This window comes from Sarcophilus harrisii, chromosome 4 (genome assembly GCF_902635505.1).
Source record: "Sarcophilus harrisii chromosome 4, mSarHar1.11, whole genome shotgun sequence".
In the NCBI taxonomy this organism is placed as follows: Eukaryota; Metazoa; Chordata; class Mammalia; order Dasyuromorphia; family Dasyuridae; genus Sarcophilus; species Sarcophilus harrisii.
Genome location: NC_045429.1, coordinates 368457578 through 368477693, shown reverse-complemented (window position 1 = coordinate 368477693; position 20116 = coordinate 368457578). Strand labels below are relative to the sequence as shown.

General features: G+C 35.2%; 1 protein-coding gene across 5 annotated transcripts in view; it reads left to right on the top strand.

The window, feature by feature from the left end:
- Positions 1-20116, top strand: part of SIPA1L2 (signal induced proliferation associated 1 like 2) — a 252934-nt gene that overhangs the window by 140467 nt on the left and 92351 nt on the right. For all 5 annotated transcript variants that reach the window (XM_031966909.1, XM_031966910.1, XM_031966912.1 and 2 more), the window contains exons 4-5: positions 9252-9385; positions 10849-11037. In XM_031966909.1, the coding sequence (XP_031822769.1) occupies positions 9252-9385; positions 10849-11037 (323 nt within the window). The remainder of the gene's footprint in view (positions 1-9251; positions 9386-10848; positions 11038-20116) is intronic.

Below are 20116 nucleotides of genomic sequence, written 5' to 3'. Positions count from 1 at the left end.
TAGTTGCCCTCCTCATCTCTATTGCCATAATACAAGTAGTCCCTTCAAGGTTAAAGTGATTTCCTAACTGCTAAAAGTGACATTTCTCAGTCTTCATTATCTGTGGCTTATGGGCAAGTTTTGATGCTGTTAACCATCCCCTTTCTTTTTGGTGATATGTTCCTTCTCCCTTTTGACTTTTTTTTTTTTATCTATCTGCATATTACTCAGTATCTTTTGCAAGATTCATCTCCCACCCATTAAATATAGGTGGCTTTTGAAGCCTCTGAATTCTGACAGGTTTTATTTTTTTTTCTTTTCTTGATCTCATTTCTCCCTTGAATTTAATTGTTGTTATACAGATGACTCCAAGTTTACCTAAGTAGCCCTTATCTCCACTGAATATCATGCTCATACCATTAACTTAGAAATTTCTCATATGTTCTTTTAGCACCTCAAATTCAACATGTCTAAAACAGAACTAATTTTTCTCTCAAATTCTGCCTTCCCTCAAGTTTCCTTAATTTTTAAACCACTGCTAACCTGAGAGTTAAGGAGGTGTACAACTTCAAAAATCAACTAGTGGCTCTTTGCTCTCCCTTTAGTCCTATATCACAAAAACTTTAAAATTCTACCTTCATAGTATCTATTATATATATATATATATATATATATATATTTTTTTTTTTCCCTGTTTAGGTTTTTAATCACCTTTCATTTTCGCTGCTACAATAACTTTTTAATTGATCTTCCTCTTCTCCCTCCTGTAATCCATTCTCTTTCCAGCTTCCAGATTAATAGTGCTCTAAGCAATCCTGCCCATGTGACTTTTGCACTAGTTTTTTTTTCCTGGATTCTCACTGTCTGTAGGATCTCTGTGTATACATATAACATTCTCCTTTACTCCCTTCCCCTCACCTCTCTTTTAGGGACTTTCTAAAGTCCCTTCACAATCTGACTTAGATTCCAGATTGATTAATTCCCTTTCATATACTCCACGTTCCAGAGAAACCAGTCTATTGGCCGGTCTTAAGATTGGACATTGACTCTTCGATCTCTGCTTTTTCTCTTGAGCTATCTCAACACCTTCATCTCCCTCCCCCCATCCTTAATTCCTCTATTTCTTCCTTACCTTCACCTTTTGCAATCCCTAGCTCCTAGCTTCCTTTAGGTCTGAACTCAACTACCATTAATACATTAGGAAATCTTTTCCCTAATTAGCATTCTCTTTCCCTAGAAGCCCTTTCTGCTGACTTCCTTGTGCACCAGTCTTGTTCTCCTTTCCTTTCCCCCCTCACCAGTGGAATGCAAACATCTTGGGGTTAGAGATGGTGAATCTCCCAAGCATTTGATAAGTGTTTGAATTGTTGGCTTAGCTGGGGAGCATAAAGACAAAGGAGAATGGGGGACTGACTCAGCCCTGCCTCTTAAATCCAATTCTCTTGCTAGCTGGGATACCTCAGGGGATATCTATGGTTCTCTTAGAAAAGAGATTATTGTTAGGAAAAGTAAGAAGTCCTGTGTTCTGCAAGTTTGTAGTCCTCTCTTTAAAAGCTTGATTCCTTTTTGTCCATAGCACTTTGATGGAAATCATCTGTTTAAAGAAATAAAGGACTTTAGGTGGGCAGTGAATCTAACTAAATGCACAGAACCTGATGAAGCTTTCCTCATATTTTCCTATAACTCCATATGGAGAAAGGTTTTTATAATATAAAATAACATGAAAGATGTTCCTAAAGGGCTAACTTTTCTTAGGAAGGTGATAAGAAAGGTATAGGTAATATTCACTTTTTAAACAATATATGGAGAGATCCTGTGTAAATGCTAGAGAAAGTATGACATTATTTAGCTGCAAAATTGGAGTTTGTAAGAAATTCAGTTAACATCTTGTATTCTTTAGTAGAATTAAAAACTGGGACAGTCTCATAGAAAACAGCTAGGGAAGCATAAAACTTTGTATATTTTTTCCTTCTATTATAGAGATGTAGTGATAGAGGGATTGTACTGCAGTGCAGAATAGCAAAGAAGAAGAGTATCTATATATTTTCACACTTAGAAGATAGTTGGGGCAAGAGTGAAAATAAAATAGAAATGCAGTGATATTCTATTTATCCATTATTAGGAATGAGCTATTCAACAGAAATTAATTTTACAGACAACTAAACTTTAGCATTGGTATTTTGATCCATCTGTTTCATCTGGTTATTCATTTTAATAATAAAGATTATAAACAATCTATTTCCTCTTCTTATGTCTATTGACTATACAATATAGTTGGAATTATTTTTCTAAATTTTATTTTATTTTCATTTTTAGGGGAATTCTTTATATTGCATGGATAATAGTGGAATAAGTAGATAGTGTTGACAGGTTTATTATCCCCTGTTAGGATCTTCCATGGTTTCTCTTTTCCCCAGGCTTTTCCCCATCTGAATTTCTTTTTATTAATAATTAGATGTTGTTTTGTTTTGTTTTTCATATGAAGACAATACTGTATGCTTATTTTTTTTTATCTATTGGTGAATGGCTCTTGGTTTTATGTATTTGTGCTAATTCCCTAGATATTTCATAAATAAGACTTTCATCAGAGCAACTGGATACCAAGATTTCTCCATTCTCTCCATAGTTGTCTCATTTTAGTTTCATTGATTTTGATTATCCAAATTTTTAAAATTCTATGTAATTAAAATTGTTTTGTTGCATGATTGACTCTGTTCCTTATCTAAAAATTCACCCGTTTGCCATACTTGGGAAAGATAGTGCCTTCAGACCTACTGATTTTGTTTTAATGTGATCTTTCTTGTTTAGGTGCCTTATCCATTTGGATTTTATTAATGGCATATAAGTTAACATTTCTATTTTGCTTTATGGTAATTTACCCACTATATCTCATATTTGATCCTCACTGAAGCCTTGTGAAATAGATGCTGTTATCCCCATTTAAAGATGAAGAAACTAAATCTGAGACAGAATTTGAACTCATTTTTTTTTTTAAGATTCTGTATTCTGTGCCAGCTAGCCGTCCATATGATTTAAAATGCTGGTGTAAACTTTGTGCCATTTATTTTACATAATTTGGGTCCTAGATCTTTTCTAAAGAGTTGATGCTGCTCAGTAAAGTAGTTTTTGAAATAAATGCATTATTAATTGGACCATCAGCCCACAGGTGCCCCTAGGTGTCCTGATCAATTTTCCCCTTCCTCCAGGAGTAGGACAGAGGCCAGTCCTACTGAGTCTCACTACAGTTTCTACATTCCCTTATGGCCTCTTCCTGATAAGGACAAATTAAAGCCATTTTTGGACCGTATCCCACCCTTTGGGTAGTGATGGCATTGGCTAAACCTGTGTAGGAAGTACGAAGTCATAGGGAGAGCCACAATCTTAGACTGTCTGTGCTAAGGGAACCTTCTAATAATGAAGGCGGTCTAGAAGTTGTGATAATATAAATTGCTTCGGGGCATTGGGAAATAAGGAATGAGAAGCAGATGCTTCCTCTTAATTTTTAGGAAAGTATATAAAAGCTTGTGTTACCATTACATAATAAATTACTGTACTGTAATTTCGTGCATACCTGTATATTCGGGGCCCTTATAGACGTCTTCAAAACTGACTTTCGGAATCTTTTTTTTAACTATGGATAACTTCTTAAACCTCACCCATTCAAACCATAAGCAATCTAATTCTAATTCAGCTTCAGATCCTTCAGATAGAAAATGGGAATAGAAAGGGAATGCCCATTTATATTGTGCATGTGTGCCAAGGACTGTGCTGATAATAGGTTAGTGCTTTTACATTTATTTGATCCTCACAACCACTTGTGATGTAGATACTATTATTATCCTCATGTTACATTCAAGGGAACCGAGGCAAGCAGGGTTAAATGACTTGCCCAGGATCCCATAGCTAGCAAGTATCTGAGGTTGGATTTAAATTCAGCTTTTCTGCTTCTAGGCCCAATGTTCTCACCACCGAGCCACCAGCTGCCTAAAAATAAATATTTAATCAAGCTCTAGGTACACATGAAATTAAAGTATACCCATTGATCTGCTTTAACAAGTCAATTGCCTGTTGGACTTTATATCTAAGAAAATCTGCTTTAAATGCTTGGCTTGGATTAGCTTTGTCACCATGGACAAGTCACTTAAACTTAGGGCACCAATTTTCTCTTCTGTAAAATAACCATAATATTATCTTGTCTCACAGGGTTCTCAGAAGGATTAACTAAGATAATATATACAAAGTGCTTTGTAAATTTTAAATCTCCACATAAATGTCAGCTATTACAGGTCTTTTTTATTCTTCCTGGGGAATATTACTAGGAGAAATATGCTAGAACCTTACAACAACACAATTAGATACAGAAAGAGTTTGATGTAAAATAAACACTTTCTTGGGCCCTGGTCCAAATGGATTTAGGTAATGAAGTGTTCAAAGCACCAGAGTTATACGAGACTACAATGTAATTTCATAGTTCAAATTCTAATGACAAAAATCTCCAGTGTATTTTCTTCTTACATATGATTTTTAAAAAATCTTGTTTTTGTTGATATCTTGTTTTTATATCACCTTTATATTCTAATATATCCCTTCTATTCAGCAAGTCACACCTTCTAACAAAGCTTATTAAAGAAAGAGGGGAGAAAAGCAGCTTAATGAATCGATACTTAACTGTCTGACAGTATTAGCAATATTCCAAACCTTTTGCAGCCTTACCTGCTTGTCATTTCTTGAAGCACAATACTGTTCCATCACAGTCATGTGCCACAACTTAATCAGCCGTTGATGAGCATCCCCTCCATCTTTGCCATCACAAAAAGAGCTGATGTAATTTTTTTTTAAACATGTGCCCTTTTTCTTTTTTATAATCTATTTGGGATATAGACCTAGTAGCAGTGGCTCAAAAAGTATGCACAGGCTGATTGCTATACCTTTTGGGTATAGTTGTACTTCCCTCATGTTTTAAAAGTTACTTTCTTTGACCAAGCTTGGCCAATATAATCATACCACTATTGTTGCTTATTTTTTTCTGGTTCTCCATTGTATTGCATTAATGTATCTAACTGTGATAAACTCTCAGACATGTTATATATGTTAACTTTACTCAAGATATGGTTCAAGATTTTTATTCAAGAAAGGTATTCCCACTAGAACTAAATGTAATCATGTACTAAGTGGTCACTTAGTACATTATTTAAATGTACATTAAAAACCATAAAATGACTTTTAGGTTTATTTAATTCTCTGTTCTTAGTGTATTCTTTAAAATATGGATACTAAATTCTTTAAAAGATATAAATAATCTTAGTGATAAAAGATAATGATTAGACCCCAGGCCTACTTCTATTTTTCCTTCCCTTGTTACTTCTAAAGTTAATTTGCATTGAGTTTTACAAGAAGCAAATCAACACTCTTGATGATTCATCATATACTCTGGAATAATCCTTAATCATTTTTTAAAACAATTTTTTTTCAATTATATTAAAAATATTTGTTTTTTTAAATTTTGAATTCCAAATTATCTTCCCTTCCACAATCCCCTACCCCCTCATTAAGAAAACAAGCAATTTGGTATAAATTATACAAATGCAGTAACACAAAACATTTCTATATTAGGCATATTGCAAAGAAATATAGTTTAGAAAGAATAAAAAAAAGATAGTAAAGAAAAAAGTGTTGTGATCTACATTCAGATTCCCATCATTACTTTCTTTGGATAGCATTTTTCTTCTTAAATCATTTGGAATTTTCTTGGATAATTGTCTTGCTTAGAGTAACTAAATCATTGACAGATAACCTTTGTACAATATTGTTACTATGTACACCATTCTCTTGACTCTGCTTATTTTACTTCGCATCAGTTCATATATGTCTTTCCAGGTTTTCTGACAACATCCTGCATGTTATTTCTTAAAGTACAGTAGTATTCAATCATAGTCATATGACACAATTTGTTAAGCTATTCCCCAATTGATGAGCATCCCTTCCATCTTGGTCATCACAAAAAGAGTTGAGATAGATAAATTTATATAAATATATTTGTGTGCATGTGTATGTATCTGTATGTGTGTGTATTTGAACATGTAGGCCCTTTCCCATTTTTTATTATCTGTTTGGGATACACATATGTTAGTTCAAAAGGTTTGCACAATTTGATTGCCCTCTGGATACAATTCCAAATTGATCTCCAGAATGGTTTGATCAGTTCACAGCTCTACTAGCAGTACATTAGTATTCCAATTTTCCCACATCCTTTCCAGCGTTTATCATTTTCCTTTTTTGCCAATCTGATAAGTGTGAGCTAGTACCTCAGGGGTTGTTTTAATTTGCATTTCTCTGATAGAAAGTGATTTAGAGCACTTTTTTATATGACTATTGATAACTTTGATTTCTTCTTCTGAAAACTCCCTGCTCGTATATTTTGACCATTTATCAGTTGGGGACTGACTGACTTGACTCAGTTGACTCAATTCTCTATATATTTGAGAAATGAGGACTTTATCAGAGAAATTTGCTATAATCCCTCCATGCACAAGTTTCCTACTTTTCTTAGAATTTTGACTGCATTAGTTTTGTTTGTGCAAACTCTTTAATTTAATAAAATCAAAATTTTCTGTTTTAGCTTCTAATTTGCTTATTATATCACCTTTTATGTCTAAACCACATTCTTATTTTAGATTACTAATTACATTAGAGACTGCTCCTTTTCTACTAAGTATTACATACCTAATATTTTCCACTTATCTGCCACCAGCTTATTTTGAAGGGCAGCTGAATGATATAGTGGATAGAGCACGGGACATAGAATCAGGAAGACTCATCTTTATGAGTACAAATCTGGACTCAAACATTTATTAACTGTGTGATCCTGGACAAGTCACTTAATCTTGTTGGCCTCAGTTCCTCATCTGTATAATGAACTGAAAAAGAAAATAACAAAAAATAGTCCCACATCTCTGCAAAAAAACAAACAATCCCCTTCCCAATCACACATGACTGAAATCAACTATAACAATACTAAAAAAAAAAAAAACCCTAGATTATTTTGATGATTACCAGTTTGAGATCTAGTATTGTGAAGCCATCTTCTTTCACGTTTTTTCCCCACTGGTTCTTTTAATTGTTTTTGAACTTTTTTTCTTCCATATGAATTTTGTCATTATTTTTTCTAACTTGATAAAATGATTTTTGGTAGTTTGGCATGGTATTAGATAAGTAAATTAATTTGAGTAGAATTGTATCTTTGTTTTATATTGGCACAATCTGAATTCATATGTATATATATATATATGTGTGTGTGTGTGTGTGTGTGTGTGTGTGTGTGTACATATGTTTGCACACACACAGAAGTTTTTTATTGATTATAAATTCATTTTACATATAATTGACTAAATTCATTATGAGTGGAGGTGATGGTCCCATTGAATTTTACTGTAGTCAAACCATATTTTTGCATAACAATTTTTAGAGGGACACATATTAACAAATTACAATATATTTAGAGGAAGTAGACCAGGGTGGAGAGGTTTGGGGAATTACAGAAAATGAGAACCAGTAGAAAAATACTTAAGGATACTAAAACCAAACAAAGGATGTCTTGGGGAGAAGATGATTCTTCTCTTTGAATTTTTCAGCAGCTCTGGTGTTGAAGGTAGACAAGACCATGTGGCTGCTTCCTGTCATTGTTGTCATTTGTCCTTGGTTCTCGAGGAGGACCATAACATCAGGGAGGTGGTAACATGATGTGCAGGTGAAGTGGACCTGTGTGAGGTCACCTGCCTCCCTTGCCCCTTCAGAGCCATCTGGGTCCAGTGGCCAGATGTAGATCAGTTTGACTGGAAATGATCCTGGATGGCTTCCTGTAGCACTAACGCGTTAAAGGAACAGAAAAGCAGCCTCCAGGGTCTCTCACTTACCTGGGTATATTGTACCAACTGGTGCTTTTCTCTCTTTCCTCAGCCCATCTTTATAATGCTGCATGTTTGCTGTACTGATCAGGCAATTCTTCCATCTGAAAATCTTCAGTGGCTCTCCCTGTTTATAACATATATAGGACCAGCTTCTTATTCTGCCATTTGTGCTTTTGCAGAATTTGATTCCACACTACTTTCATGGTTTTTTTTTTCTCCAAACGATTTTCTCTTATTTGTTCTGCACTTTAGCAAAACTAGATTATTCACTCTTCTCTACTGACCTGCCCTTTACTTGCATTCTCTCTATATAATATGGTGAGTGCAGTCTTCTCTACCTGTTTCCTATCATATTCTCATTTTTGACTTCCCTTCTTTTTAAGGTCCAACTCATGTGACATTTTTTATATAACCTTTCCTAATTCCCCTCACCCCAAAGGGAATTTCCCAATTCACTCCAAAGTGATTTCTCATTCCTCATGTTAATTAAAACCCTTTATACATCTTCTTTTTATAGTTAACTGCATCTGCCCTGTATCTTAATTGTTTGGGCCAACTATCTCATCCCATTAGATTGAACACTCCTTTAGGTGAAGGATTAATTCATTTTACTTTTTGTATCCTGAATGCCTGATAATGGTGCCTTGTACCAAATGGCTCTTAAATGAGTTTTTTAACTAAATGGGTGAATTGTTGTGTAGGAGAAAACTTTCTAATTTATTGAAGCTCTGTAGAAATGGAAGAGGCTACCTGGAGGTACTTTTCCCAGGTAATGTTCAAAGTGAGAGAGATTAGATAACCATTTGCTAGGAAGGCAATAGAGGTGGTTCCTATCCCAGTGGGAGGTTGGAGATGCTGATTCTTAAAGTTCCTTTCCAGAATAAGATTTTTGTGACTGAGAGACTTAATGGTTTAGCAATTTCTGCAAAGAGAGGACTGCTTCATAATGAAACCCATTTAATTCATTTTGCTCTATTGTAGGTAATTCCACCATTCTATATTTTTTAGCTTGTGAAGACACTTTTTTATTCATTATATTTCTCTTTTCTTGAAACTTTAAAATATGATTTGCTTGATAGTGGTGAAAGATGTACTGAGTTTCAGTTTAAAAAGCCAATAAAAAAAAGAAGTGCTTTGTTGAGGAACTCGTGCTGATTCCCTGTTAAGGAAGAAAGTTACAGGTAGTTTGTGTTTGCCTGACTTTGCTATAAGCCTAGAAACTTAATCTTCTGCACATGGGCCTGCTGTTGTGTACCCAGGGCTACCAAGAAGCTGCTGGCTGCAGAGATCAGGTGAACGATGCTCAACGGTCTTCCTTTTCATTCTTTTTGTTTTCTTTTTAACACCTGTTTTCTTCTGTTACAGAACACCAAAACTACTTTGGAATAGATGAAAATTTGGGCCCTGTCGCAGTAAGCATCCGGAGAGAGAAGCTTGAAGAAACTAAGGAAAAAGAAGGGTCTCAATTCAACTATCGGGTAGCTTTCAGGACCAGTGAGGTATTTCTGCTCTCCATTATTATCCTTTATTTGTTTTGTTTTTTAAAACAAAATTAAAAACCAAAAAAACCCCTATTAGGCCATTATCACAAAGGGAATTTCAAGTATTCTCTAATTTTAGTCTCTTCTCTCTTTTTAAATTATTCAAAGATTTTGTACTTATAAATATCTGTTACACTACTTACCTATTTTACACAATGGTTGAAAGGAATAATTTTAACAGCTATTACATGTATATAACTCCAAGGGTCTTAAGGAATAATGATTTTGATTGCTGCCTTATGTGGTTGGACAGAACAAAAGACAGAAAGGATCTGGGACATGCTGAAGAGACAGGATATATGCATAAACCAGATTAAGATGATTTTAAACCACAACAGATGAAAATAAGAAGCTCACAATAGTGAAAAGCATATTCTCAGAGGGTTTTTACCAGAGCAGTAATTTTAGCTATATATTTTTATTGTATGAAGCCAAATGAGCTTCATACTTTTGGTTATTATTACTACAGAAAAAGCACCAATAGTCTTATAGTGGATTTTGTTTGTTATTAGTTAAGAATTAGACCCAGTTCTTGCATTGGGCCTGTTCTCATTATAAGAATCTGAAATCTAGTTAAGTTAATTTTAATGGTATGATTTTGGAACAGACTGAGCTAAATTTCAAAACCTAAATGTGAAATAGTTTTGCAGCATTATTATAGTGCCATTTAATATATATATATATATAAATAATCCCCATTATTCTAAGTGTTCATAGGACTTCCTTTTTTTTGGAAAGGTCTCATCTTATAAGAGTCACATATATTATTGAGAGACAGCATAGTAGAAAAAAAAGCTGATCTTGAAACCAAGGTTTAAGATGTGGCCTTTGACTCCTATTGGCTTTTGAATCCTGGACAAGATCCTTAATGTCTCTGTTTCCTAGGCAACTTTCTAAGATGATGCTTCAATGACAGAGGTGATCCACATTGGTAGATGAGGGCTGCCCTGTATCAGTGAGATTGTAACTGAACCCTTTCCTCTACCTTATTAGATTCACAGAGCTGTCTAGGGATTTTAAGAGTCATCTTCATTTTACAAATGAAATTTAAGTGGACAAAGTTTAAGTAACTTGTCTAAGCTTATGCCAGAGACCAGAAATTGCAATAAAGTTCTCCCGACTCCCAGTCCAGTACTCTTTCCATCACATTGTTTCATAACAACAGGATATATTCAGATGAGAGATTAGATTGAAATAAGGCTATTTTTGTGTGTTTGGGATCAGATTTTGTAAGATGGGTTTCACTGGAAATACATGGTTGGGAGTTGCTTTCCCCACTCTTGCCCCTTCCAGATAACAGCAGCCATTCTCCACCAATATTCCCAGGGTGTCTGTCAGACTAAAATCATGCTTAAAAAGTGATGGCTGGCCAAGTGTTACTGCTACAAATATACAGTATACTCTCGTGTGTCCCTCCTCAGCTTACAACGCTTAGAGGAGCCATTTTAGAAGATGCCATCCCTTCCACGGCGAGACACGGCACGGCGCGCGGACTGCCTCTCAAAGAGGTTCTGGAGTATGTCATTCCTGAGCTGAGCATCCAGTGCCTAAGGCAGGCTCTGAACTCGCCCAAAGTCTCTGAACAGCTGCTCAAACTCGATGAGCAAGGGGTAAGTCACTCCCATTCGAAGGGATTTCCCTCCCTTTCTCTTAGTTTTCCAGATTCCTTTCTCTCCCTCTCTCCATTCTGCTGCCTTCTGAATATTTTGTTATATTATGTATATATAATATCATATTAAGTTATATTGCATTATATCATATCATATCATATTATGTTATATTAAATTATAAAAATGTCATAATATATTAACGCATGAACACACCGGCCTCAGTCTAGGACATCTTCTGTTGCTGCATGGGGACTCACGTCTCTTTATATGAGATATTGGGAGATCAGCCAAGTATATCCACTGATGAGGATGGGGCTGGAACCTTGAAATATTGAGCTTACTGAGATTTACTCTATAATCTCAGCTTCTGCCCATTATGTGCCAGATCGGACTAGGAAAGTTAGTGAGAATGACCAAAGCTTATAGTCCCATATGACAGTTAAAGCCAGTGCACACGTTAATTGGTGACCAGGTATAGACCCTTGTTTGCCGTGTGCAGTGCTACTAGTAGTGCCGTGCTAGCTGCCAAGACCATAAAGACAGAAATGAAGTTTTTTTTTCCCCCTCCATGAAGTCAGGCTATGCATTGTATAGGGTACAGAACCTGAACCGAGACCTAAGTTTGAATCCTGCCTGACACACATGAGCTGTGTGACCTTGTTCAAGTCATTGAATCGCCCCCGGCTACAGCTTCCGAATCTGTAAAAAATGTGGGAAATCACAGCACGTTCCTCCTTGGGAGTTGGGAGGGTCAAAGGAAGCACCCGAATAACTCAGTGCCGGGTGCATAGAGTAGATGCGATGATGTAAATGCTCATTCCTCTCTCCCTTCCCTTATTGGCAAAGGGGTCTGTCAGGAAAGGCTGTTTCACAGGAGATATTTGATACTGGGAAAGCACTGCATAAAGGTTCTCATCATTATTGATATTCACATCATTATTGACCTAGTCCAAAGTAGAGCGAGCCAAGACTCCAGCCTCTCTCTCCCAGGACATATTTGAGAAGTCCTCAGCACTAATATCACAGAAATGATATGGGAGAGAAGCTTCAAGGTCTGGGCAAAGTATCGCCAGGAAAAGACGGGGCAAGGAAGGGGAGAGATTTGAGGGGCCGCATTAGCAGACTTAGGGACATAGAATAGCATAGAGAGATTTTTTAAAAGCAAATACCCGAGTTTAGCAAGAATGTTGGGGACACTAAAACTAGAGGGAAAGGTAGGATTAAAATTCATCATTTAGTTATAGTCAGAAGGACTGAGGAGACTAGAGGCCAGTTAGTGAATGTTTGTCATAGTTCTGGGAAAGACGGGGAGGATCATGGGAAAGGAGAGGTGGCTGGTTTTAATGGCCAGACCTGAAGTATTAGCCTAAATTCAATGTAGTTTTAAGTAACTGTCTTCTTTTGGTAGAATTTATGCAACATAAAAGATTACAGCGATAAGTACTTTCAGCATTTTGATGAGAGGTTAAACAAGTCATGTTTGCAGTTTGCAGTTAGAATAAGTGGTATTCATTAATTGACACTCCTTTATTCATGTGTGTGCAGCGGAGCTAATTTTGGGACCTCAAAATGTTTGGTGCTTTAAATGGGCTGAATTTCTAAAGCTGCTTATTCTAATTAGACTAACAAGTTAGCAAGTTACGGTGAGAAAACTAGATGCAGCCACCTTGAGATTCAGAGTGAAGCAACCCGATGATCTGTTAAGGTCAAACTTTCAGAGACAAACACCGAAGGACTAGTTTAAATGAACATCTGTTCATTCTGCTATTAGAGAGCTTTATTGTTATTTGTTTTTCTTGTTTCTGTCTTATTGCTAATCATCTAAACTCTATGAAACGTCTGTGAAACAACTGAGTAAAATATTTAACAAAGTAGGAATGATGAAATAGGTTTGCCTGTGGTCTTCCGTGACAGGAGTTTAGAGCTGTAGGACTATATTGTTGGATATAATTTGATGTCTTAGGAGGTAATATGTAGAGTGCTTAAGCTTTGTGTTTCAGATTCTGGATCCCATTTTTCTGTCTGGCAAATTTATGCTCTGCTTTCTAAAGGCATTTAAAGCACCAAGGAACAGAAGCCGCACTGATTTTTATGCCTCAGAGTGTGTGCTTGTGTATTTATTGGCTACAGTAGCAGAGCCCCGAGAAAGTTCCATTTTTCCCGACCGTGAGTCATGGGGCCCCCTCTGACTCTGCTTGATGGCACATGGCCTGCCCTTGAAGGTATTAAAAAGGACAACATTTGGCCAGTGTCTGGTTAATTTTCTTTCTTGGAAATGAGCTGCTTTGGGACTGGCTACTGCAGGAAAGAACTTAGGATGAAATCAAAAGCAGTGGGCTCTTTTGTATAGCAGCTTAGGATAAAGGTGCCCGACTATTTTGTGCTAGGTTAAGCGTAGAAACTTTGAACTTGGTCATCAAAGCATTTCTGAGGATTACTCCACTGTAACTCTAAATTCAAGGAATTATTGTTGAACATGAAGCTCATTTGTGAAGCAGAGAAATACTACTGATTGGGTTAGATGAGTTTAATGTGCTTTTCCTTTTGAAATATTTGTAAGATATCCAAATATGAGATACTTAAAAGCATTAATAATTAGTTGTTTTATAAAGAAGTTTGCAAAGTTTTGTTTTCCTGAAGGTTTATTAATTTTTGTGTTCTTTGGGTAACATAATCTTAACTTGGTATATCTCTTGCTGGTGTAACATATTTTGTTTTATTTATGAAAGAAGTTTGCATGCTCTGTCCTCCTAACCCACATTAAATTGCAGATGAATAAACATCTACTTTCTTTGCCTCATTCTGCTTATATGTATATACACATACATGTGTATGTCTATATATATGTGTGTGTATTTATATATAATTATTCACTATACATATAAAATGTATTTACATATGGGTTCCTTAATTATTTTCATAACTATTTTTACATTACTTTAAAAATTACTTTTAAAGATAACTATTTAAATGTTCTATCAGAATGCTAATGCATTGTTGATGGAGTTATAAACTGATTGGATCATTCTGAAGAGCAATTTGGGACTGTGCCCAAAGGGCTGCAAAATTGTGCATGCCCTTTAATCTAGCAGTAACACTAATCCCAAAGACATCCAAATCAAAAGGGAAAAGGACCTATTTGTATAAAAAAATATTTACAGCAGCTCTTTTTGTGGTGGCTAAGTGAAATCTAAAGGATTCCCATCAGTTGGGGAATGGCAAAACAAGCTGTGATATATGATTGCCAATAGAATATTATTGTGCTGTAGGAAATGACAAGCAAGGTGATTTCAGGAAAGACTTGGAAAGATTTACATGAACTGATGCATAGTAAAGTGAATAGAACCAGAAGAATATTGTATACAGTAAGAGTAATACTATTCAGTAAAGAACTGTGAATGACATAGCTATTTCAACAGTACAATGATCTAAAACAGTCCTAAAGGACTAATGATGAATCAAACTCTCTATTGACATTGATTGAATATAGACTGATGCATGCTATTTTTTACTTTCTTTCATTTTAAAAATTTTATTCCATTTAAAATTTTTAAATGATCAATATGAAAATGTTTTACATGATACGTATATTATATTTAAAATATACTTTAACATATTTTACATGTATTGGTCAACCTGCCATCTGGGGGAGGGGGTGGAGGGAAGGAGAGGAAAAATTGGAACAAAATGTTTTGCAATTAATTTTTATCAATGCTGAAAAATTACCCCTGCATATATATTGTAAATAAAAAGCTATAATAAAAAATAAAATGTTTTACATGATTGTACATATATAATTCATATCTGATTGCTTACTTTTTGGGGGGAAAAGGAAGGGAAAAGAAGAAGTGGTAGAATTTGGAACTCAAAACTTTAATTAAAATAAATATATTAATTAAAAAAAAAATGTTCTATCAAAAAAGCACCTACGTGGAATAGTGGACATAGTGGCCGGCCTTAAGTCAAATGTGGCCTTGATACTTACTTAACAAGGTGACCCTGGAAAAGCCATTTAAATCTGTTTGCCTCAGGTTCTTCAGCTGTAAAATGATGTGGAGAAGGAAATGGCAAACCCCTCCAATATCTTTGTAAAGAAAACCACAAATATGGTCATAAGAGTCAGACGCAACTAAAATGACTGAACAATGACACTGACAAAACAGTCATGGTCTCATGTTTTATTATGGCTTAGAGATACCATGGCTTCTTGAAGGATGTACTGATGGTCCTTACAATCTTGGTAGGTTCTATCAAGCTGGATAACCTTTTTAAGCATGGTTTTTAGAACATATCACATGCTATATCTAAAAATCAGTCTAAGTTTGGAGATGTTTATTACCAGAACATTAATCATTAATTGATGAGTTCTTTACTACTCACAGTTTATAAATTACACATATTGTGACATTGAGGGTTTTTTTTTTTTAATTTGTTGTTCTTGTAGGAGATCTGTGATCCTTAGGTTAACTTTGTGCATCTTGTCTTCAAGGTCAGTTGCTTTGACTCAGAATTTGTGTTCTTTTAACATTATTGCCTTTTGCTTTTCTTCCATGAAATCTTCCTGTACTTCAGGATTTCTGCAGTTTAAGTCTTTTGTTCTCTTCCTTCTGAAAAGATATTTAATCTTGGATTCCATTTTTTCCCTTCCACTCAACCATGTGTGAGGCAGGGGAACATTCCAGGAATTTCACAGAGGACAGCCTATGAAAAAGCACATTGTTGAGAGACAGAGTATTGTGTATAAAAACAGCAAGATGTCTGCCACACTAGGCCATACAGTATGTTAAGGGAATGAAATATAACAAAATTGGAAAGGTAGAAAAGGGCTAGATTATGAAGGGCTTTAAAAGCCAAACAGAGAATTTTGTTTTAATCCTGTAGATAAACTACTACAGAGTTACTGGAGTTTATTGAGTGGAGTGATATGGATGGAATTGTACTTTAGGAAGATCACTTAGTCAGTTGTGCAGGGAGAAAGACTTGAGGCAGGGAGACCAACAGCAGGTTCAGACACATGGTGACCGGTCCTGTGACAGGGAGGCAGCTATGGGAATGGAAAAAGGGAGGTGGAATCAAGAGATGTGAAGATAGAATGATGGAACCCTGGTAAGGGTGCATATGGGGTCTGAGTGAGCAGTCAAGGATGAAACTAGGATTATAATCCCGGGCAACTGGGACTATTGGGGTGCCCTCACAGTAAAAAGAAGTTGGGAAAAGGAGAGGTTTTAGGGGGGAAAGATACTGAATTCTCCTTTGGTGAGTTTTAGTTCTCTGGGGGATATTCACTTTGGTTGGTCAGTAAGGCATTGGGTGATTTCAGGAAATTTTTGAATTTGAGTGAGGGAAATTACATTTATTTGATATATATTTACTTCTTTTGTAATCTTGTGTATTTTACTTTATGCATTTAAAATATTCTGAGAAGAGGATCATTAGATTTTACTAAACTTCTAAAGGAGTCCAAGAAACAAACCAGGTTAATACCCTGCTATTATAACTGGACCCCAATCTTCCCAGTTGCTCGGGATTATAATCCTAGTTTCATTCTATATATGTGTGTGCTTGTATGTATGTGTGTATATGTCTATGTGCAATATTTGTGACAGCACACAATCAGTTGGTCACTCAGCTTTTACCAGCTAGTTTCCAAGCACTCTGCTAACTGCTAAGGATATAAATGTCAAACTCCTGACCCACTCGGAGAGTCGACACAAACAACTCTGTATGAACAAACTATCATCAGAACAAGTAGAAAAATGGACTAAAGGTCAAGAAGACCAGGATTCACGTCCTGCCTCCCACCTCGAGAATCAGCAGCATTTAAATCTCAGGGATGCAGACGCATCTCGACTATGCTGCAGAGCAGACACCGGCCTACGTTTTTCTCTTGTTTCCTTCCCAGATGGACCTATGTGTATATATGTTTATATGTTCTATTCATGCGTGTGGGTGACTTATCAAATTATGGCATGTGGATATGATAAAATATTACTGTAATTGAGAGAAACAGTGAATAAGAAGAAATCAGAGGAATTTGGGAAGATTTGTATTAATTGGCCTAGAGCAGAGTAAGATTGAAACAGAGAAACAATTTACAAAGTTACTCAAAAGATATAAAGGGAAATAACACTAAGAGCCTTCAGAATTTAAATCACTTTAACAACCTGCCTGAAGATAGAAGACTGATAACATAATATATCTCTCTTTTCTCAGTAGAGATGTAGCCCTTCTGGGTGTGAAATTAGGCACATGTGCTGTGTGTATAAGTACAATTATACAGAACAGTCTCCTGAGGAGATGGTAGGAGGGAAATGACAGCATTGTTGTTTTCAAAGACATCAATAACCATTTTTCTAAAATGTTAATTATAGATCATGCATCTGCATGTATTGTAGAAGACAAAAGTAAAGGAGAAATTATGTGGAGAACTTGGGGTGATTCCTCAGCATAACCATATATCTTGATATATAGGAACTTGAAAGTTATATAGGGTCCAGGGAAAGATGGTGGAAAATATGGTTTGGAATCAAATTAACAAAACTTGTAAACTAGTTAGAAATGTTTCACATGTTTTCCTAAAAAAAAGAAAAAGCAATGAAAACATTTAAATATCAAAAACTAAGAGATATGTACTACTTTTCCCAAGGATATGGTCAGAAGGGACTACCTGTATATGTGTGTCTGTATGTATATTATATATGATCTCCCAGCATAATCACAAAATATGAAGCTGACTTGACTGGAAACAACTAGTAGCCCTAAACTAGTCAGCTATGTAGGGGACCAATTAAACTTGTTAGAACAAAGCATTTGGATGAAGACTTAATTAGGAAAAAAAAAATTAAAAGGCCAGGCCTTACAATATCTATGATCTCATCTGTTTCAGTGGACCATCAATATTTAAAAGGAAGTGGATGGAAGTAAAAATAGAATTTCTGCAAAACAGTTCACACAGTGAAGAGGCAAGAGAACACAACTTGGTAAAGCCAATAGCATTTAACAGTACAAGATTCTTTAAAAAGAACAATATAAAAGTATGACAAAATGAGCAACGATTTCATTTTACAAAACTACAGAAAGTAGGAATGGTAGGAGGAAAAACTCATGAGCTCACATGAAATCCAGCTGAGAGTATCCTAAGAGCATTTGTTGATGAAAATAAATAAACTGGGACAAAACTTCTGGCTTTGGAGGATTTTGTATTTTCCTCTGTGATAGGAGAGCCACTTACTTTGGATTGCACTATCTCCATATCTCCCTGAAAGAAGTGGCAATGATTGTTCCAAAACTAAACATAGAGAAAAGGTGCCCTTGCTAGAGGTAACACAATTTGAAAAGAACTCAGGGATAGATTTTTGAAGTTATGAAAGAGATGGAAAGATTATAAAATAATCGAAGAAATAATGAATATTGATTTACCCTACCCCAGAAGGCATCTTTAGAATTGTAGGTACATGCTGACCTACAAGCCTACTCCCTCAATGCCATGAAATCTTTATTAGAATGGCAGCTTCTACACTGAGAGAATTCTTGAAGAAAAACAATATCAGGTTTTCCCAAATTATTTTCTTCAGTAGACTATATCCTGATAGTATAATTTAGTGAAAAATATGGAGAATAGAAGATTATATTATATTTTACTCATTTGAAGTCTATTGGGTGGCTTTGTGGTTAAAGTGTACTGTATTTTTAGCCAAAAACACCTGAGTTTTAATATTATCTCAGCTGTGTATTCTTGAGGAAGTCATTTAATCTCTCCTTGCCTCAGTTTCCTCATGTATAAAGTGGGGATAATACTATCATTTATGCCCAGTGAGTTGCAAGGAACAAATGAAATTATATATGAAAAATGATTTGCAAAATTTAGTGCTAGATAATGCTAGCTGCTGTTGCTCCTACAAGGTGAAAGCCACATTAGTAAGAATTCAGAATCCCATGGATAATTGTATTTGATTTACAGTTAAAATTGTATAAAATATAGCTGTTGGGCCCAGCCCATGAAGTGCAAATTAGGAAAAAAAGAGCAATAATTACTAAAATAAAAATAAAATTATATAAATATAAAATATTTATATTTAAAAAATAAAATTAATGATGTTAACATCAAAATGTTGCCTTTAAGTTCTCCTTCAAGAAGTTGTCTCTCACATGTATATTAAACTAGCAAAAGTCATCTTCAGTATTTTAAAACAATCTGTATCAAGAAATCTCATTTTAGTCATTCACACTGAATCAAGAGAATAAAGAATGTGTTGTGTTCAGATTATGACATGTATTGAGACTGACAAAATATCAAATGAGTGCATCAGTATACGTGCGTTGGATGAGCACTACAGATGGAGAGCAAGCTGGACACAGATACAAAAGCAAGGAATTGGGCTTTCAATTGTAGTTGACGCTGAGAACAGTGGAAAGACAGATAGAGAATATAAGTAGATTGAAGCATTATTTCCAACAAGGACTTTAAAGCAGTATAGAAGAATGAAAGAATATAGAAGAATAAATAAATTAAATATAGAAGAATAAATCAGCAGAAAAGGATGGTGTGTTCTACACAATAGAAATAACAGGTACGGTATTATATTAGCATCCATGGAATTTTTTTTATGAGTAGTGCTTTATTTGGGATACAACTTTTAAAAACAAAAATTTTTTTTCTCCTGTCTTTTGTTCTCTTACACTAGCAAAAGCTAGATGGAAAAACTCATTTGATTCTTTGTTTTGAGTGAGATTTGCTTATCAGTGAATCGCTTGTATAAAATTCTTGACATCTCAACATTTCTATAATATATAATTTAGATGTGATATTTAAAAAAAACAAACAAACCAAAAACCATCCTTGGACTGAACTTGACAGGCCTCTGGGACTTGGTTGACAAACTATTCCTGGGAATCCCTGGATTTCATTGGACAGGAAACTTTGTGTGAGGTTTTTCCTTAATTGCTGATTTCATTCATTGTACTGTCAGTATGCCTTGCAAAAGACTGAAAAGCTGATTTTTTTTTTAAAAACTATAAGTTTTTAAGTGTTTGGTTGTGATTAAATATTTTTTAGCACGTTTACCCTATATTAAACAGA